Raw genomic sequence first — 22,466 nt, 5'->3', positions numbered from 1 at the left:
TCATTCCTTTCCCTGACCTTGCTATCTGCATTTGCTTTGCTGGCTCTATCCATTTCCTCAGCCTAATTCTTCATTTCTGGCCCCCACCTCTTTATCAACACTTGGCTAAATCCATTTTGAATAACCACGGCAATTGGAACTTCCTGGGAAGAATTTGGAAAATCTGAAGCTCTGTTCTTTCTTCATTCTTGAGAGCCAGGACAGCAGCTGAGGGCACATGTGCGGAGAAGTGTGTGTGCACGCATGTGTGTGTGTGTGTGTGTGTGTGTGTGTGCGTGTGTGTGTTTTGGGAGAAGAGGGCACAGCCATCTTGGATGCTGTCATTTTCCCTGGGAATACTAACATGTATATTTTTGGTATCCTGGTGTATTCTTTATTTGTTCTTTCATTTCTCCTAGAAACTATTCTAAAATTTTAAACCCAGGGGCATCTTTCCAGCTTCCTTGAATGAGCTGTATTTTGACCTCTTAAGAGGCTGTGGCAAGACTTCAGTTCATGGTGATTTTATATGAAGTGACATCTGATTCACTTTTAGACTGCATTCCACACCAATCTGCCCAGCCCTGCAGTTTATGGTCTAACTCCTGTTGTCTTTCAACATATGGAGCACTATTAGATAGTGTGCATTTGGGTCTTGTCTGGGAGTCTGATTAAGCCACAGTCTGGGACAGAAGTCCTCCGTGTGAAATGTAACAGGCCTTCCTGAAACAGCTCTGGAGCTGCTGGAGGTACTTGGTGCTTTTCTGTTGGAGGATGGGCAGTTTGCTAACAAAGCAAACACATTTTTTTCCTAACATGAGCTAGGTCTATGGTGGTAACATTTGGCAAGTTGAGTAACAGGGAACATAGATAACTGAACAGATGGGCAACTATTAAAAGATTTGAGGGGCTTTTATCATTTCTCAAATGGCCTTTACCCACGTATAGGATACAGTTCCCTTACAAGCTTACGTAATGGATTCAATTAATTTGCTTCCTTTTTTTTTCAATTGCTATGAAAGCAGAAACTCTGACGTTAAGAGGAAAAGAATAGATGAGAAATTTCTAATTTTGAATCTCCTTGGGATTAGATGCTGATTTCAGCCGTGCAGAAAATACTGCCCCATATTTTGAAAGAGTAGCTGCTGGCAGTTTTAGAGGAGATGACTTTCCAAAATAGACAGTGAACTCCCCCATCCGTATCTGGTGACCATCTGACATTTGGATGCAGAATTACAGAGCAATTCACGTGTTTTGATAAGTATAACTTTGCTTTTAAAAAAGGCAGTAGCAAGTCATCATTACATTTAAGCTCAAAACTAATGGACTACAAAATACAAAAGAGAAATGCATTCCCTGCTTCCCAGCAGAAACAGAAAATAGTCACACATCTTAGAGCAATAAAATGTACCCAGGCTCTGGGGCAGTGTTGTCTCTAATGCAGAAGCATGCCGGTCCTTTGTGGCTCAGGATGATGCTTGGAAAGTTCATAAGAGTGCGAAGTACAGACACTGAGGTGAGGCCTGTTTTACTCTCTCTTGGGCAGCAGCCTGAGTTTTGCCAAGAGCAGTCATCGGTTGGTACGGTCAGAGTTATGGTACCTATCAGTTGGACCTCATGCACCTGGCCAAATGAGAATGGGTTCCCTTAATAACATCACATTCCAGGGCCAATAATTTTAAGGTGCTTATCTTGTGTAGCTATCTATGATCTGTTTGGAAGCAGGAAAGATACCCAGCCCCACTTTTATCCCCAAATCCTTACTCAGCTTCCAACCCAGTTTATTCCAGCCATGAGTGTTGGGTGACTGAAGATCACTCTGTCCAAAAACCACCCCACTAAGTATATCTAAAAATAACCAGCAGCAAAGGGACATAACCACTTTTACTGTTTTAAATTAACATATCTACCATCCAGAATAATTGTTATTTAAAATAATTCAGCACCAGAAACACAGAAACAAACTAATAAGTTCAAGACAATTCACTCTGGAGGTGCTGGCCTTGTTGGGCTGCTAAATGTTACACAGTTTCACAAACTCATAATTTTGCACTGGGCTGTTTGTATTCAGGTAACTGAGTAAACAAGGATTGTCAGTGGGTGTAGTGTCCCCTGAGAATTATACTTTAACAGAAAGAATTATAGGAAATAGTTAAAATATACTCCCACCATTTAGTAGGATAAGAGTTGGCAATATTAATTGTGAGATATATATTCCTGGGCTTTTAAGTAAATGCTAGACATAGACTGTGTCAAAGCACAAAGAAGCACCCAGTGAGACACTGGATAATAATATAAAGAGAGTGAATATTTGTGTATTGAAATATGGGACTTGTAAAAGTCATTGAATAGAATATAAGCTAAAAATTTGTTATTTTCACATATTTTCCTGATTGGTAGAAATACTCTCTAGGGTCAGGGGTGTCCAAACTTTTTTCAATGGTTGTCACCGAGGGCCATATGTGGTAAAATACACAAATAGCTAGGCCACTCACTGGAGGTGAAGAATGTATTGCCTCACCTGGTTTATTTAAGTAAACTAAATATATTTTGGGAATTTGCTGCGGGCCAATTAACAATGGATTGCGGGCCGCAGTTGGCCCGCAGGCCGCAGTTTGGACACCCCTGCTCTAGGTAGTTACAGCCCTGTCGAGTAATTTTTGCTTTCCTTCTTGCCGTTGATAAGTTTGATGGTGGTGTCAGCTTGCTAATCCTGCCTGACGCTCACATGGCCTGCCTTTGTGCCCCTGTTCTTCTAGAATGGCAGAGATGCAGGGGCTGATGGAAAGGCTGGAGCGGGCAGTCGGCCGCCTGGAGTTGCTGTCTGCAGCGTCACATCGGTCTCCTGGGGACTGTGGGGAAATGAACGGTGTCAATGGAGGTACGGCCGCAATCTATTTTCATCACTGGTCACTTAGTTGTGTCCCCAGCATTTAGTTCTCAAGGAATATTTCTCTCACCTTCCCTACTCCTTCCTTTATATGTGACCATGACATTAACCAGATGCAAGAGATCCCTGAAAAAGAGAAAGGGAAGAAAAGTTTCAACCCACAATCCATGAAAATTACCAGTATCTCTGCCTGTTAAGAGTGTAATCCATGTGCCAAATACCATGATTCTTTCATTTTAGTGTTTATACTGCTGTTCCACCCTCAATGACTAAATATATCATCTAAGTAGTTATCAAAAAGAAACTAATGTTCTCAGTTAGAATGTAAATTGGAAGGAATTATCAGTCTGTAAATTTTAATTTTAAAGAGAACAAGTCATTAAATTTAAGAACTGCCATTTTAAAGCAAGCGAGCCTGATGTGAACCCAAGTATGACTTTGATGTTACGTGATCACATCACATTGTTTTACCTTTGCCTGTTCCTTACCAAATATGCTTTTAAAATTATATGATAATGCCACACTTAAAAAAAGATTTTAAAAATTATATGAGCAAACATAAGAAGTTAATTATTTCTTTAAAAGGATTCCATGTATTGCAAACTCTCTAAGTTGCCTACAGTAATTTTTCCAATTTCTTCTAGTCTAAGGTGGCAGATTTAGCAAATAAAAATACAGGATACCCAGTCAAATTTGAATTTCAGATAAACTCCTTTTTTTTGGTCTAAATGTGTTCCAAATACTGCATGGGCTATATTGAAAGGTACACACTTATTCTAAAAATTTATTCATTGTTTATTTTAAATTCAAATTTAACTGGGCTATCTGTATTTAATCTGGCAACTCTCTTCTTGTCTCACATACGTTTCCTCCTTATCTGACCCATTTTGAAAACTGTCAGACTTTTGGGGGCTGAGAAAAGCCTTGGGGAAGAGAGGGTTTCAAACAAAGCTTTTACCAGGCAAAATCCACATTGGTACTTCTAGAATTTCAGGCGTATTTGGAGCTGTGCCTTGTATTACATGCCCTGGGACAAAAATTACTGTGTGAGCACAAATTCACAGGCTGGTTTTTTCTTTTTTTTCCCTCCTGAACACAATGAAAATTAAAATGCTTTGAATGAATTGAAAGCGGATGTTTAAAAGAAGGCTGCCAGGGGCCTGTAAGTTTTTTCCGCATCATTTGAGACACATCTATGATTTCACTTTAAGCCTCTTTCTTTTTTTTTTTTAACTATATAGTTGGTCTATGAGATTCAGTAAACTTTATTTGTAAGAAAATATTTTTTTTACTCCTCTGTAACTTTGTTTCCTTATGATTTTGGCATCGAGTAATAAAAAGACCTTTCTTTAAGATTGCCAACCACAAATATAAAGACCACAAATAAAATAAAGTTAAAATCCAATTCCCAAGAGATTGTTTAATGGTGTTGAAAAAAGAGAAAAACCCCTCCATAATTTGAACTTCACTTACTCAAAGAACTAACTAGGCTGAATATTTTATATTCTTTATAAAAAGAAAAATTATGGGAAAAATAATAGGCTAAGCAAAATTGGAAGGCATATAATGAAATTACTTAAGTATTTAAACTTGTTTTCTTAAATAGCAAAACATCCCAAGCCAGTTATTAAAGTGATGTCTTTTAAAACAAGCAATTGGTTATCCTACTTGAAATGAAGTAATATAATTAGTAAGATAATTAGCAAAACGTCTGAATGATAGCCATCCTTAAAACATTTGACTAATCCTAAACAATGTAATTTCCATTTCTTCTTGATTAGTAAGCTTTGGTAATTTTCTAAATTCTCTTTTAACAAATCATTAAGGACAACCTCTCACCTTAAATATAAATATCATCATTACAATGGTGCTATAATTCAAGTTAAAAACTATTTTTTATTTAAAAAGAAACACTTTAGAAGGAAACCAATCCATTACAAATCCATAATATGTGCAGATCAAAGAACTGCCTTCTTATGGTATTAGTATTATGATGTTTTTTATTTTTCCCCTGACAATCAGGTATGTTTTGACCAACAGTGGAAGAAATATTGGTGCTTGCCTGCCAAGTGACAAGTACTACGTTAGGTGCGAGGAAATCTAAGATGAATTTTACACTGTCCTAATACTCCAGAAAAGTTGGTGTTGATGCATTACTATATAGGGCCACGAGTGCTCTGATTGAGGGGTGCTCAAAGGATGCAGGCAGGGGTGAAAGACAGGCCGTTAAATGCTGCCAGGAGGAGGTGTGAGCAGAGCTGACTGATGAGAGGAAATTGTAAAATACTCCATTTTATCATTATATTAATACCTTCTGCTGTGTAGAGGCTTCCGTCACATTTCTAAAACTTTCCTCCACTTTAAATACTCAGCAGAAACCTCTCATGCCTCTCCCACAGCAACAAACAGGTTTCTCTGTTTCCAAGTGGATCCATAAGGAATCTTTGGGCTGACACCCTTTTATGTTCTAGAAATTGGGACAGACTGTATTTTGAACTTTAGGATAACTCAGCTTCAGTAGCCTTCTCAGAAGTTAGACAAGGTACAGAGAGCTGTAAACAACTATATCCATCACCCTTTGGGCCTATGGAAATGCGTAACTGGGAAAAAAGGAAAAGGAAGGAAGCTTTATCTTATGCATTTATGTGCGTGGAGTCCTAGGTTTTGGCTTGGATGTTAAGAACCTGTAGTGCTGAGTTTTTTCAGTATTATCTTTCTCCATATTAGGGACGTGAAGTCTGGGACTTAGACACAGTTTTTTTGTGAAGTAAGAGGCAGGGAGAGAAACGCAGAGCACACCAGTCACCATTGTCACTTCAGCTTTTATAGTTATTTGGCAGATCAAAACTTAATCTGCCTCAATCAGCTCAGCAGTCATTTTCATGCCCACCATCGCCACTTCTCCTCCCCCTGGAAGTGAAGAAGGAACAAAATGTGTGACATCAGCTTTCTTTTCCTACTTGCCCAGCGTTCATTATTACCTTTTCATTGTCATGGATAACATTGATAACTGTTTGCAAGGCTTTTATAGCACCTGCTCCAGTCAGTATAGAAGAAAGTACACTGGCTTTGGATTAATAAGACTTGGTTCCGTTCTTGGATCTGCCTCTTATTTGGAATATGGCTTTGGTTAAGTCATGTGCTTTTCATTAAACTACCAGGGCATAACAATATATTCTTTTTCCAAAGGTGTTGCACCATCAGTGGAAGCCTTTGATAAGCTGATGAAAAGTATGGTGGCCGAGTTTTTAAAGAAGAGTAGAATCCTTGCTGGTGATGTGGAGACTCATGTGAGTACTTTCCTCCCTTGTTTTCCATCAAAAGGATCGCTACTATTTAAAAAAAAGAAAATAAAATAACAACGGTTAGATATTGGTTAGATATTTTATCAATATAAAAGATATTGAGAGATTGGGACCCTGTGTACTGCTGGTGGGAGTGTAAAATGGCACACCCAATATGGAAAAGAGTATTGTGGTTCCTCAAAAAATTAGAGACAGAATTATCATATAATCCAGCAATTTCCCTTCTGGATATATACTCAAAAGAATTGAAAGCAGGATCTTGAAGAGATATTTGTATACCCATACTCAGAGCAGCGTTATTCATGATAGCCAAAAGATGGAAGCAATCCAAGTGACTGTGGATGGATGAATGGATAAGCCAAGTGCGACATATACACGTTAATATGTAAGTGAATATTATTCAGCAATAAAACGGAAGGACATTCTCATACGTGCTCCAAATGAATGAACCTTGAGAATATTATGCTAAGTGAAATGAGCTGCTCACAGAAAGATAAACACTGTGTGACCCCGTGTATATGAGGTACCTAGAGCAGTCAAGTTCATAGAGACAGAAAGTACAATGGTGGGTGCCAAGGGTGTGGGGAGAGAGAATGGGAACTCGTTTAATGGGTAGGTATACAGGTGTAGTTTTACAATACAAACCAAACTTCAGAGAACCTTCTGGAGACCTGTTGCACAACAATGTGAATATACTTAACACTACTGAACCATACACGTAAAAATGGTTAAGATGGTCAGTTTTTTACTATGTATATTTTACCACAGTTGTTTTAAAAGTACAGCTTGGGGGAAAGCAAAGTAATAGAATTTTGATAATCTCTGGATTGGTAGAGACCTTTAATGATATCCAGGCCTTTGAAAAGCTGATGAACAGTATGGAGGCTGAGTTTTAGATACCTTTTACACATTTTTAAATGTTAGCATGCTCTCTAAGGCTAGTCATTATTTGCACATGTTTAGTGAAAATCTAATGTATAATAATAGCCAAACCCATTAAAAACCTAAAAGAAGTTTATCACCAGGTTCTTTTTCATTTGCCTTTGTTTCTTGCAGAGGATTGAATTCCAAATCCATCTGCTTATAGATTTCTCAGCAATGAGACAATCCTGGCAAAACCATTTTCAGTATAGAATCACAGAAAATCTGATTCTTGAATAATGTTGTGGTTTGGGGTTAACAAAAAAACTTAGAAAGGTATTCTCTCTCTCCTTGCTCCTTCCCCAACTAGACATTATATGCAACACAGTCTTCCAGGAGATCTGGTGACTCAAGTTATACCAAAGATTCCAGGATTGTAATTAAATAGGTGCTTATCTCATCATATTTGCAACGAATTTGTTTGCTACATCCAAGAAAAATGAAGATTCTTCTCATGACCTCTATTTTTATTAAGTATTCCTGTTGAAATACCCATTGGCAAAAGTGGGGAAGTTCTGACATACATGAGTTCTAGAAAAATCTGTGCAGTAAGACATGTCCACTTCAAATGTATCACAGAGCTCTGTAATTACTCTGGTCTGTTCTTGAGCTTAATGTTTTTGTTTGCAAGAAAACATATATGTAGTAAGATAGTGGCTGAGCTTCTTATATTCTAAGGTGTGATAGTACCTGAAAACTAACATATAAAATGGAACATTATCCTAATACACTAAAAGAGATTCTTGAGTGATTGACGAACACTTACTCTCTTGATCACAATCACAATAATTATTGTATCATTATTGTTACTGTTAATTAATGTTGACAGTGTACTTCTGAGGTATGCCTCTTATTAGTAATATCTCACAAAATGCTATATAGACTTTTTTTACTAGAGAATAGTGAAGCCTATAAATAAGTATATTTAATTTTTTATTTTAAAAATTGTAGACATTGCATGCTAAGTCTTTTCAAATTGCGTAGTAAACAGTTCCTTTAAATTCTTTTTAGAACAAAATTGAGTTATAAATAAAGTGGAGCATGATTTATATTAGGTTTTTTCTTCTCTCCACTCACGAGCCTGAAAACAATATGACTCAAATGAAAGAATATTCTCAATAATAAATACATAATACTTTTTTAGGAAGGAAGGGAGGAAGGGAGGAAGGAAGGAAGGAAGGAAGAAAGGAAGGAAGGAAGAAAGGAAGGAAGGAAGGAAGGAAGGAAGGAAGGAAGGAAGGAAGGAAGGAAGGAAAGTAGGAGAGAGAGAGACAGAGAGAGAGAGAGAGAGAAGAAAGAGAGAAAAACACTTGTCCTCTGAAAGTTTAGACGCTGATTCTACAACACAAAGAAAAACTGCAGGCAGCTATCGTCCATCTGCCCATTACTTTAATACATTGAACAAGTAGTTTATTTTTTCTCTCTTATAGAACCATGTGTCATTGACATTAAGCTTGCAGCTGCTGCCTCTCACATAAGCCAGAAGTGGGGGTTGAACTTTGTTCCAAGAACACACCTGTTGCCTAGAAAAAAAACAAAAAACAAAAAAACCCCTCACATACCTGATTGTACAGTATGGAAACTTGAGAATGACACAAATGTGCATCATGTTAAATCCTGTCCCTGTGCTTAAAAGCTATTTCACAGATACTAATAATGAATAAGGACAGCCAAGCTATGATTTAACGTCTGTCTCGATGTGTTGGCTGCTGGTTGGGCTTAATTTACTGAACATTCAATAGTCTATTGACAGAACAGACCACAAAAAAAGTGGAACTAATAGCTACAATTAGGAAGCTCTGCTAAACCGAAGAATATAACAGGTTTAGCAAAGATTAGATCTTGTAAAGCCTTCTTGTATGCAGCGTAAACCAAAGGGCTTATTTAAATTACTCTTCAACCAAGGAACCATGACACAGCTTGCACCCCTTTTAAGAAAGTACAAACAATGCATAATTTTATAATAGATGTTTAGAGTAAATATAGTCCTCAATATCACAGGCAAGGATCCTCTAGAAACTGGGTCTATGTTAATACCAAGACCTTCCTCAAACACCCTTTACCCTTAGATGGACGAATGTGATTGTTTTTTTTTTTTTTTTAAAGCTGCCCTGTTGTTTTTCATGGCATATGGAACTAAGTTTCAGGTCTATTTCTAAATGATTCGACAATCATGAAGCAGCTGCAGATCACATAGCTCTTCCTAACTGGAACCCTTTTTGGAGATTTATAGAATTTAAATTTGAACTGTTTCTAGAAGTCTGCAACATTTATTTCTTATTCTTGATTAAAATGATTTAAAATAACACTCTTTTATTAATTGTTTAATGAAAGTGACAGAACCACAATTTGAACAAAAGGGCAATAAAGGTCTGCAAACTTAACCATAGCATGATTAATCGCGCTGCACTATTGAGTTCCCCGACTGTATGTAGGATGAACCCTTTTAGACAATTATCATAGCCGCACTTTTAATGGGTCACCATCAGTATTCTAGATGTCGTTAGTCTTTGTCATTTATTTAAACCATCTGCAAAATGTTTTGTTCATTTTAGACCATGCTGGATGCATAACGAGTTCAAGGAGTGGCAAAACAAGGAGTATCTTCCGCTGACTAGCACTGGCAGTTTGTATTTGGATTTTAGAGCTGGCTCTGCTTTTTACAGCATGACCTTGAGCTAGTCCCTTAACCTGCTCAGTAGTAAGGCTGGACGACCTCACTTGGAAGGGCCTTCCGGCTCTCACAGCCTGACTGAGTGACTCAGCCGCTATGTCAGCCTTAAAACATGAGGGGCGATTTGGTTTCCAGTCGAAGAACTTGCGATAAGGCAGCATCATCACCTTTATAAAAAGCTTCTTGAGCTATGCCAGGGAAAGTACCTCAATCATCTGAACATGTGAAGCAAGCAGAAGGAAACATGTCAGAAGAAGGACACACACAACACTAAAGATAAAATATCATCCTCCTTTCCCATGATACAGAAGGAAATCAGACTCCCTCAGTGAAAAAGACCTTGACGCCTCCATGAGTCTGTCCTTCTTGGTCTTACAGGTTGTCACCTCTTCCTTTACATGGACCTTATATCTGGGATAATTAATAATCTTATCTCTGGAATAAATAATACAAAAATACACATTTATTTTGCTCATTCTATTCATATTCTTCCTTTGGTTTTGTAATAATTTGTACTCATTTTAAAAAGTGACCATTTGCATTTTTGGTGTTTTATAATCTGGGACTACATAGGAACCCTCATGCCCCTGACGAAAAAAAAAAAAAGAAGATGGGAAGCACAAGTTTGGGGTTGACTGAACAAAACAGCGCATTCTACACAGATCTTCCTCACTCCCCCACTTACCTTCAGCCCAGGTGGCCCGACCATTAATTTCTGGTTTCCTGCTAATTGTTTTAATTTGAACATGTATTTTTATTAGACATAGAATACCTTGGCAGTCTCAAGCCCAAAGCATCTGTACATCTTTGACATTCTCCAAACGGCAGAGATCAAGAAATAAAAAAGAAAAGCTCATATAAAGAATTCTGCCTCAAGATTTTATACAGGCTTTAAAATTGGGAATCTTCTTTCTTACTGTCTTAGCCAGTTATGATAGTCAGAATTATTCGAGAAGGAAATGCCTTAGAAATCATACATCCAATATACAATCCCTTTTCTATTTTCTTTCCTTGTCTTCCTTCCTGCCTTCCCTCCTACCTGTCTTTTGCTCCTTTCTTCAGAGCAGGAAACTGCAAACTAGAGCAGTTAGGTGATGTGTTAAATGGAGCACCATATCTTAATGGCAGAGCCGGTAATCTTGTTTCCAGAGTGTCAATCCATTACATTAGGAACCGCCTGGCTTTGACTGGCTGGACAGCTGTGTCTCCCAACACCTCTGTCAATCACTGAGTCCCTAGTGAGAAGCAAGTGGCACTTACCTGCTACCATCTTTCTGCCCTCTGCACTCCACAGCTGTTACCGTTCCTCTTACCAAATTTCCACAGTATAAGGAATGGTCATTATGATGGTCGGTTCAGGAGCAAGGGCTGAGGAGAAGGTGGAACACCACTGTAACTTGTGCCTTTCGTGTGTCTCCTCAGAGCAGGGCTGAGGGAGCTGAGGGACAGGGAGAATGGTGACTTCCAGGACAGATGAACTCTGTCCCTCAGGGGTCTTCACTTCTGCCCCATCTCATTGGCCTTGTCTCAGCCTGGTCGTCACTCACTGAGCTGTTGGCACCAAATTTGCAGAATTCAGAAAGGTCACAGATAGATTAGTCTCTGTTATCATTTCTTTCCAAGAATGTGTAGAATTTTTATTCTCAGCATTGAACAAATACTTTGCTATAAACATATGCTTTGACTCACTCCTGCTAAGTCATTTGTTGTAGTCGGACATCCCTGTGGCCACTATTTTACATAAGATGTTTGTTTTTAGAGCATATAATCCTTGTCTCTTTCTTGAGCATTCTAGTTTCATAGCACATTAAGAGCTTTGGGGACAGGCTAATAAGAAATGGGACTTGGAATCTAAACATCTCTTTAAGGGCCATCAGGCATCACTAACCACCACGATTGCCCCCATTTGCTCTATGAAAAATAAAATACGTCACCAAAATATTTTGCTGAAACAATGAATTAGGTTCCATGAATCTCTCAGGTTAAGATGATACCTGCCTTTTTTTCTTCCGGACAGTAACTATGTTTTTGCTAAACTTTTGTCTGAGTGCTTTTCTTTTGGCTTCTTAAAGCACACATTCTATGGAAACCTATGGAACAGCCATCCTGGTTTTCCTTCTCTGTTCTTTGTTCACTGGCATAAGCAAAATGGAAGAGACAAAATACACAGGGATGCATTTTGAATATGCCCAGGCTGCTGTGGCTGGAAGTAAGCCATGTCACCTACCAGCTGACATCTCTTGGCCTGCAGCTGGAGAAAACTTAGATTCTTGAGTCTCACATAGATAGTATTGCTCTATGGAAGCACAGCAAGAATTTACCTCTCGGTTCATGTCATGAGTTCCTGAGGGTAACCAGCAACTTTTCTCCAAAGATTTTTCTCCCCAGAAATACTCTTTCAAAGGATTATTTCCCGTGTTAGAATTTAGTCACACTGCCCAGTACTGCAATGTGTGTCTCCTTTCCCTTTCCTTTGCCTGTTGCTTTTTTTCCTAGCTTTCCTTCCTTCTCAGACTATGCCCGTAATTGAACATTTGTTGTTGTGTTCTATTTAGACTGCAGGATTACTTCTTAATTGTTTGCCTGGAGGCTGTTTCAGCATTACTTTGTTCAAAAGTAATGACTTGATTTCATTTAGATTATCTTGTTATTTCTATCAATGCATCCATCCCCACAAAACACACACACACACATCACGCGCACACACACAAACGTACATATGCACCATTCACCTAAGAATTCCTCATTTTGCTGTTAATTAGCTGCATATAAGAAAAACCAGTTTGGTCAAATATATGGACACTCTGTCCCAAGAGTCACTCTGATTGTAGGAGATGTATTTGTAGATTTGTTTGTGTACATTAGGCATGTACAAAATATGCTTTCTCATCGTTAGCATTTTTTTCCAGGTGTATTTCCAGTTTAGATTATGGTTTAAAGCTATAAGTTTTAAAACATCATATTATACATTTTATAACACATAAAAAGCCAACTCTTTTTACTATATAAAATATAAGATGTTTTGGTAACATGAAAGAAAACAGAGTATTCAAGAAATTTATAATTTGTCATTCATATACGTTTGCAATAGAAATCCTTCCCCTTTCAGAAAACAGTTTGCAAAATAAATATTTTAAATAGTAAAGTTGATTGCTTTAGTTAAAACAGATTAATATACAGGAAAGGTAGTATGATTTATATATTGGGGCCCACCTGTTGAGTGTTCGGGTTTATTTCAAGATTCCAGAAGTATGCTGATATCCTCTGGCCCTCTGTGTTTAGCACTGTGCCCATAGTAAGTCGTTAATAAATGTTTGCTAAATGAATGAATGAAAATAAATGCTTAAATGAATGAATCAACTCCTTAATTATTGAATCACTGGATGGATGAAAGTACTATGTGACAATTTGAATCAAGCAATGTCCTAGACTAGTGGTTTAAAAAAAAAATCAAGGCCAGATTTTAAGTCATGAATTGACAAGTGAAATATGGAGAAATATAGACTTTGTGGATTTTTGTTTATCACACACACACATAAAAAAGTCCTGAATTTATAATAGCTCTGACAATTTGTCTAGTACCTCCCTTGTTCCTTTCATTCTCATTCCTGTTTTATAATTGAGGAAAGTGAGCCACTGAAAGACTAGAGCTCTAAGGCAGCTTGAGAAAGCTAGATGAAAATCCATAAGTGATATGAAAATGTATCAATATGTTAACATAGTCATTGCCAATAGAAATCCCATGACCTCTCTCTAAGACGGTATTTTTCTGAAACTTACTATAAGTATTTTAAACTAAAGGTCACATTAAAAAAAGAAATAGAATTTTGTGTGGCGTTTTTGTTTGGATTGAGTTTCCTCTTTGATCATTAATATTCAAAATAATTGTGACTAGGCAAGAAATAATTTTGGAGTTTGAAAGGGCCAGTTGGGAAATTAAACTTTTGTCTGGGACTTCACTGTGTATTTCCAATAATCAACTCTCCCCCGCTTCAAGAGTCTTTAGCTTTATTTGTATAATTTTAAAAATCTGGATGAAAAGTGAAAAATTCAGTAGATTGTCTCAATATAACCAAATACAGACAGTCCCAAACTTTTAAATGGGAACTCCTACCCCAAAGTTCATTTGTAAATTAGTTCTTAGAAACTTGGAAGACACCTGTCCATAGACCTAATGTAAGCGATAGGTGGTTTGGTTCCTAATGCAAAGATACGGAAAAGCATTACTCTCTGTGTAGTACACAGACCACTGCAATTCACAAAATCTTTGCTAATGGTCTGCCACAAGACAAGTACAGAAATTGTAAGGCTTTGAAAACTTTTATAACAATCCAACAGAGTAATTTTAAGTCTGTTAAATTTAGTAATTAAAAAAACTGGGGCTTGTGCTTTGTGTATCTGGTTTTCACTTCATGTTTCTAGTGAAGCTTGTTAATTTATTTTACAAAAGAATTAGGCTGTGACGTGAGAAATTAAAAAGAAAAATCTTCACCATAGGTTTTTTTGAGCAGCACTTATCTAATGCAAAATGCTGGAAAACATCCTTCCACTATGCTTTTAGTTAAATGATGCAGAAAAACAATAACATTAAATAAAAAAAATAGTCATTTATTATGCATGCTGGTACCTGGGGGAATGTGAATTTCATTAGAGAAAGACAAAGAAATAGATGGGGATTTCTATTCAGAGTATGCATACTTTCAGCTGATGTTGGGCCTGATTCCTTTCTACTTTTTCTACCAAGCATAGGATTTTTCTTTTTCTTTATGAGTGTATGTCACACTCCTTTGATTATAAGAATAACTTTGAAATTCACAAATGGGACACAAGAAGGCAGGAAAAGAGATTTTCTAAGGATAACTGAGCAAGAATTGAAAGAAGAGAGGGCAGAAGTCATATGTACATTGAGAAAGATTATCCTTCCTACAAATAAGGTCTGGAACAGTATTCATTGAATAACTGACGATCATTTTTAGGGTCATTTTTAGGAAAAGCTTACTGAAAGTTTTTACTTGCTAAACATCTGTGTCTTTTAAACTGTTTACAAGTATGTTTATTATCATCAGAAGACAGGGGGAGGAATATTTGGTACTTTAAGAAAAAAATCTTGGAATCAAGGTATTACCTAGAAGGGAGTTCACTGAATAGCAAAAGACAAGTAAGAAAATGCTGGCACCAGAGGGTGTTGATCCCACACAGCTTGGCTGTAGGACGCCCCTAGTGGACAGAGGTCCAAGCTGCCTGGAAATTCATGGTTGGTTGGGGAATCCGTGTTTCAGCAAGGACCATTCATGGGTGGAGTGTTCATAGTGAGATCTCAGTGTAGTTGGATTGATGTTGGGTAGACATGGTTGATGAATGAACAAAATCTGGTTCGTAGGTAAATTTTTTTGTCGGTAGAGATCAACTTTGTCTGCCTGCCTCAATTTCATTTTCCATATTAGAAAGAGAGGCAGTGGTAAAGAAAGGGAAAGAAAACTAGCATTTATTGAGGGCCCGCTATGTGGCAGGCACTTTGCCAGCTAGCCATGAACATGGCTTCACTTGATCATTAAGAGAACCCTTCAGGTGGGTAACATTCAAGACAAAGAGGCCAAACCTAAGAAAAGTTGGGTAACTTATATAGGGCCATGCAGCTAGTAAGGGGTAGAGTTGGATTCTGTCTTAGGCCTATCTGAATATCTAAAGCTCACAGTTTCTCTGCTACACCACACTGCTTTCCAATCTTTGCAGTCATTCATTATTAAGCAGTAATTACTGAGCTTCTGTTGTAATAAAGGTCCTCCTATGTAAGAACCCACTGGCCAAGTCCTCAAGAATATATTACCTACTAAGGTACACAAGGCATATACACATGCATGACAATTAGGTAAGAGAATGGCTTAAATAACACAAGTGAAAACGCAATGCTTAGTGTCACAGTGCATTCTAGAATAAGGAGTACCTCTTGTCTCTAATATTTTGGAGTGGTCTTAGAGCCGCCAAGTATCATTTACTTGTGTAGACCCAACATATATCAACCATGAAGCAGTTCTGGCTTCCTAAGTCAAAAGATTAGGTTTAAAATGTGGATAAAATGCTTTAGATTCCTTAAGTGTTAGAAAAACAAGTTACAGATTTGGAAAGGGGCCAATCTGCCAAGTGTTTTGTAGCTACACGATTGAATTTAAAAATGAAGTTGTGAGGGTAAGGGGGATCAAATATATGGTGATGGAAGGAGAACTGACTCTGGGTGGTGAACACACAATGGGATTTATAGATGATGTAATACAGAATTGTACAGCTGAAATCCATGTAATTTTACTAACAATTGTCACCCCAATAAACTAAAAAAAAAAAAAATGAAGTTAATTTAGGAGAATGGTTTTGTTCAGAATTCAAACTTGTAACAATATTCATACCTGTCAGAAAAGCAAATGGATTTAACATAAAATAGTGTTTTCTTTTGTTTTATTCTCATGCCTTGAAAGATACTATTTGAACTCTTCCAAATTTTTGATCTTTTAAAATATAAATTGTAACAATTATTTGAAAGAGTTCTATATTGGGTTTTTTAAAAGTACAGTGATTGGATTTATATTATAGATTTTGCAAACTTTTCTGCACATTCTGTTTTTGTAACCTCCTTGTTTAACTTAGACCATATGTTCTGGGCCTCTTTCCATGTCAGTAAGTTGAGTTCCACATTATCATTTTTAATGACTGCATAGTATCTCGTTGTATGGTTGTACCACGATTGATTTACACAGTCAAAATTGTGTATGGTTAAGATAATGTACATATAAGAATACGAGGCCTGGATGAGAGTGAGACAAATGAGGTCCCAGGGTGTGGCCATGAGAGTGAGCACGGCTGGTCCTGTCCCTGCAAGGATGGTCATCTAGTATGATTTATAATCATTGTAAAAATTAGTGATGTGATGTTTTCAATTTTTTCCCTATCGGAAGTGAAATGGCACTACATATTCTTGTACAAACATTATTTCATGATTGTACAATTATTTTCTCAAGGCGAATTCCTAGATTTGGAAGTGTGTTAGGTCCATGGCAAGTACTCCCTAATATTTATTGTCCCCCCTGCCCTCCCTCCTACACACTCACATGGTATTGATTCATACTCTCACAGGGTCTACAAGTGCTTTAGACTATTGGTGATAATTACAAAATGAGAAAATAGGAATTTTAGGGAAATAATGCATGATTTGATATTAATGTTCATGGCATTGATTGTTTAAAAATACTTTGCCATCTGCTGGATGAGCAGAAAAGTAAAAAACAAAGCTATACTCCCCTATATAAAACATCCTTTTTGCAAAAGTAAACCATTTATCAACTCTACCTTTTATCGATTTGGCATACCAAGAAATTTGTTTAAATTGTCTCTTTGGGGCTGGATATGACATGTTTTGGATGGCGTTGTTTGGGTGTTCAGTTTACTTTAACTGGGAACAATAATGCAGCTGAGATATATAATAGATTTCAGGCATGGATATAAAAAGGACACATTAGAGCCGTTCCTTAGTGTCAGAACTGTGCACGGTGGCTGCTGTAAATACTTATGTGAGCTGGAAGTTGCCAGGGCAACAGTCCTATTAATGAAGAAAAAACCTCTTTTATTATCAGTTCTTGAATGTTTTTTTTTTTTTTAAATAAAATATGCCTAGTAGTCTAACATTGACATTCTCAATCTACCTACTCATCTTTCCTTTCTAGACGGCAAAGCTAGTTAGCTCTATTCAATAAGCATGCCTCTTTTCTCTGCCATGAGAGTGGAATCATTGGAGAAAAAAACAGTCAACTGTAAAGGCAGTAAATATACTAATACATAACAATTAACTAATATAAAATTATTGTTTTTGATATATGCTTTGGCTAAGTCAGAGCCTGAAATTGACCGGGACTTGATCAGTACTTGAGCAGGCCAGAGTCTTTAAATTAACTTGTCTTTATGATTTAATGGAGCATTGCCAACACATTTTTAAGTAAGTGGAGTGTGACATTACTGCTTCCTTTCCCTAGTGAGACTGTAAATTTAGACTGTAAATGTGTGCACACCGGATATTTTAAAAAGGCAGCCGTGACTGAGTCATATAGCATTAGGGAACCCTGTTGTCTTGAAAAGCCAGAGAGCCATGGTAAGGGGAACGATGGTTAGAAATGACTGGGTACCAAGCATGGTGTTTCCTGGGTTCTAACGAGAAGGAAATCTTTTCTTCAAAAAAGGATACATCCCCTTTTTTCTGAGAATGCTTCTTGTGTTTTGTCAAGCTAACCAAGTGGGAAAACTTACTTTTCAATTATGGTTATCAGTTATCCTTTCCTTTCAAGACTGGATGTTTGTTAATTGTTCCACACAACTAGCACTTTATCACTTATCACTCACATTCACTAATCATTTTCTGTGTTCATGATTTATTTCCTCTGATTTATACCTAGTAGCACCCAGGCACATAGTAGGCACTCAGAAAATACTTTTTGATTATGATATTAAATAATAAACCTGTTTTACTTAGTTGTATCCTATAAATATTTTTTTTCTGATAATAAAATTTAAATGTTTGCTGTAGAAAAATTTCACAATGAATTTGAAGAAGAGAACAAAAACCACTTATAATCCCCCTACTCAGAAATAACTACCATTGATATGGCTTATTTATTTCATAAGGACATTGTTCAAAGTCCCGTTTTCTCCTCCATCAGATAGAATCAACAATGTGATCTGTGCCGGCCATAGATATAGGACAAGCGACACATGCCAGGCACTGGCAGGGTACAGGTAGTCCAGGTGAGATATTAAGATGCTCACTGAAGTGATGGGACCAACTGTAGTTTAAGTGAAGCTGGGCCCTTCTCCTGTGTCGCTGTCGCTGAACAATTCCATGTTCAAGAACAAATAGCAGTCCACCTGATTTCCAATTTAACTTAAAGCTTTAGACTATGCGGCTGACAAAACAGATTTTGCCCTCATAACAAGTTTTTAACACAAGCATATGTACTAGTTTCTTTGTGAATGGTAATTCTGGCTTCTTGTGACCTTTCCTGTTGGCACATTGGGAAGAGAGAGGGCCCTTACCCAAACTTATGCAAAATTGGCAAAAGTCCAGGGGAACTAAAGTCATGGCGAAGAAGCATTACGTACTTGTATATTTTATTCTTGGCTGTGACAGCATAAAGGGGCAGTTTGGGTGTTGTTTTAGTCCCCCAACCCCAATAATCTTCATAAATACCTCCAAGTATCCCCAGATAAATATGATAAAAATAACCATAATAAGCATAAAGAATAAAATCTTATGTAGTAAGGATAGAAGCATCTTTAGAGAACGTTGCCATTTTGAACACATAGAAACATTCCAAGTAAAAATAGTGTTTATTATAGAGTCTCTTGGTGACCTCCCATCATCACAGTCCCTCTGTCCTTTCCACCAGATAATTGCCCCTAAGCCCTTCTTACGTAGATGTTCATATCCTCCCCCCCGCACCCCACACCTTGGCCACAATCCTACATGCATATGTCAAAGGCATGGAGCTGGGATGGAAGTTCCAAAATGTTGTCTGAAAACTGAAATGGAATAAGTTTCTGCTCATTTAAAAAAAGTGGAGGAGGGACTTGCAGTTTCTGGTTGTGCGTGTTAGGGAGCTTAAAAGTCTGCACTCCTCCTAGCAAGCAGAAAGCTGAACAGACTGAAAAAAACCAATAACTCTTCTTAAATCCGTAAGAGAAGCAGGGACACAGAGCACACTGCTGTCCCCAAGATCTGAGAGACAGGCAAATACAGGAATTACAGTCTCTGGAGCAGAAACTCATGAAGTAAACTGCTACAGGAACCAGTGCTGGGGTAGGAAAACCTGAACTGTACTTGACAACTTTTGGAAGCTCAATGCGGACAACTCTGAGAGTTAAGAACTCCAGAGGGACCAGGTCATAGGGGCAATGGGGGTGGGGGAAAGGGTGCTCCACAATACTGTGAGATTTGCCAACAGCAGTTTGATCAAGTTTCTACAGTAAATATTCAGGGAAAATCCCTTTAGCTTCCAGCAGGGCAGGGGGAAAGAAAACATTTGAAATCAATCAGAACACTGTTCTTAATAAGGCCTGTCCTCAGAGAAACTAATTAACCAGAGCCTAACCTGGTAGGATGGTATCAGAGCCTAATTGGACTGGGGAAGGGAAATACTCAACTCTAACTGGCTCTAGTCTTCCAAGCTGGGCAGGGAAATACCCAAGTCCAGCCCACTCTAGCCATTCTGTCCCACCTAAGGGGGAAGAAAAAAATTGAGAGCCACTTGTGAAGTTCATGTCCAGAGACATAGGCTCATTATCAGACTGAGACCTGATTTAATCATAGGACTAAAGTATGCTTACCCTCTCCACACTTCACCACCACATTGCTAAAGTCCTATTTGCAGCAGTTCCTTTTACCCAGTATATCATGTTCACCTATCAAGAAAAAAAATTGCAAGGCATATATGGGGACAGAGCCAGGAGTGCAGTTTCCAGGCTCTCGCCCTCACGTGGAAACGTGCTGGTTCAAGTAGTAAATGGCCATCAACTGTGATTGGATGGCCATCAGCTGTGGCTAGTTGGCCGTCAGCTGTAACCAGTGAGCCATTGGCCACTAATATAACTGTCGTGGCTATGCTAGCAGAAGATGGGGGCTAGCAAGAAGATGGTGGCTGAGCTAGCAAGAGCGGATTACAGTTAACACTGCAGATTGCAGCTAGCAAGTGAGGTTGGTTGGCAGAGAGAAGTGGACTGCAGGTCGCGGATAGTGTGGCTCCTGCTTCCTGTGTCTCCAACCCAGCCGCCAGTGAAAATATAGTGGTATGACTCCCCTCTCTATGGCTCCGTGGATGTTCCTTTTTGGCCTCACCATGTCCTGCGTTCTTATGTGGGGAGCGGGACCAGAGACCCCGCGTGTCATCCCACATGACAGCATACTAAATGGCAGAAAACACAATTTGAAGAGATAAAGCAAGCATGAGAACCAGACGTAGCAGGGGTGTTAGAATTTTCAAACTAGGAATTTAAAACAGTTATGATTTATATGCTAAGGGCTCTAAAGGTAAAGTAGACAGCATGCAAAAACAGATGGGCAATGTAAGCAGAGAGAAAGATTTAAATAAAGAACCAAAAAGAAATGCGGGAGATCAAAAACACTATAACAGAAATGAAGCATGACTTTGGTAGGTTTATTAGTGGACTGGACATGGTTGAGGAAAGAATCGCTGAGCTAGAGTGTATATCAATAGAATCTTCAAAAACAAACAAAAAAACCCAAAACAACAAAGACTTAAAAAAACCAGAATGTCCAAGGATTGTGTGACAACTACAAAACAGTAATAAATGTTTCACATATGCATAATGCGAATATCAGGAGAAGAAAGAGAGAAGGGAACAGAAGAAATATTTGAAACCATAATAACTAAGAATGTCCCCTGAATGAATGTCAGAGACCAAACCACAGATCCAGAAAGCTCAGAGAACACCAAACAGTATAAATGCCTAAAAACTACACCTTAGCATATCATTTTCAAATTACAGAAAATCAAAAATAAGAAAAAATTCTGAAAGAAGCCAGAGGAAAGCAAAACCCTACCTATAGAGGAACAAAGATGAGAGTTACATCTGACTGCTTTTCAGAAACCGTCTAAGAAAGAAGAGAGTGGAGTGAAATATTTAAAGTGTTGAGATAAAAAAATAAAAAACTGCCAAACTAGAATTCTGTATTCTGCAAAATTATCCTTCGAAAGTGAAGTAAAAATAAAGGCTTTCTCAAACAAAAATTTAGGGAATTTATTGCCAGTAAACTTGCCTTACAGTAAATATTAAAACAAGTTCTTTAAAGTCAGAAACTTGCATCTATATAAAGAAAGGAAGAGATTCAAAGAAGGAATAAATGAAGGTAACATAAAATTTTTTATTTTTCATATTCTTAATTTATCTAACAGATAACAATTTGTTCAAAATGATAACAATGATGTATTCAATTATGTATACTGTATATATCATATATATACATAATTTCATATATATATGAAATTACTGGCAGCAATGATACAAGGGACAGGAGGAAAGGATTAAGACTATTTTGTTATTATAAGGTATTTACACTACTGTGAAGTCATGTACTATGATTTGAAAGTGGTCGTGGATTAGTTGTAAATGTGTATTGCAAACTTAAATAAGTTAAAAAAATAAGATATGCTAAGAAAGAAGAGAAAATGAAATCATATAAAACGCTCAATTAAAACCACAAATAGCAGAAAAGGAGTGGAAGACAAAAATAGAAACAAATAACAAAGACAACAGATAGAAAACAGTAGTGAATGTTTTAGGTATTAATCCATCAATAATCACTTTGAATGTCACTGGTCTAAATACACCAATTAAAACACAGAGATTGTCAGAGTGGATCATAAAACACAACCTAACTATATGTTGTCTACAAGAAATCCATTTTAAATATATAAAGACACATATAGATTAAAAATAAATGGACACAGAAAAATATATTAATACCATGCTAACATTAATCAAAAAAGAGCAGGTGTAGCTATGTTAGTTTCAGACAGAGCAGACTTCCAAGTAAGGAAAGTTATCAGGGATAAAGAAGGGCATTGTATAATGATAAAGGGGTCATTTCTCCAAGAAAACATAATTCTTAGTGTGTATATACCTGATTCTATCAGTGTGACTG

The 22,466-nt window shown here is 37.5% G+C and overlaps 1 protein-coding gene across 1 annotated transcript in view; it reads left to right on the top strand.

Annotated features, from left to right (window-relative positions):
* CAP2 (cyclase associated actin cytoskeleton regulatory protein 2) overlaps nt 1-22,466 on the top strand; it is a 144,992-nt gene that overhangs the window by 23,134 nt on the left and 99,392 nt on the right. Inside the window, exons 2-3 of the mRNA XM_033115558.1 lie at nt 2,739-2,860; nt 6,059-6,159. Coding sequence (XP_032971449.1) covers nt 2,740-2,860; nt 6,059-6,159 — 222 coding nt within the window. The 5' untranslated portion in view covers nt 2,739. The remainder of the gene's footprint in view (nt 1-2,738; nt 2,861-6,058; nt 6,160-22,466) is intronic.

Source organism: Rhinolophus ferrumequinum, chromosome 9 (genome assembly GCF_004115265.2).
Source record: "Rhinolophus ferrumequinum isolate MPI-CBG mRhiFer1 chromosome 9, mRhiFer1_v1.p, whole genome shotgun sequence".
Classification (NCBI taxonomy): Eukaryota; Metazoa; Chordata; class Mammalia; order Chiroptera; family Rhinolophidae; genus Rhinolophus; species Rhinolophus ferrumequinum.
The sequence above is the reverse complement of the archived record's forward strand: the minus strand, read 5'-3'. Positions and strand labels throughout refer to the sequence as shown.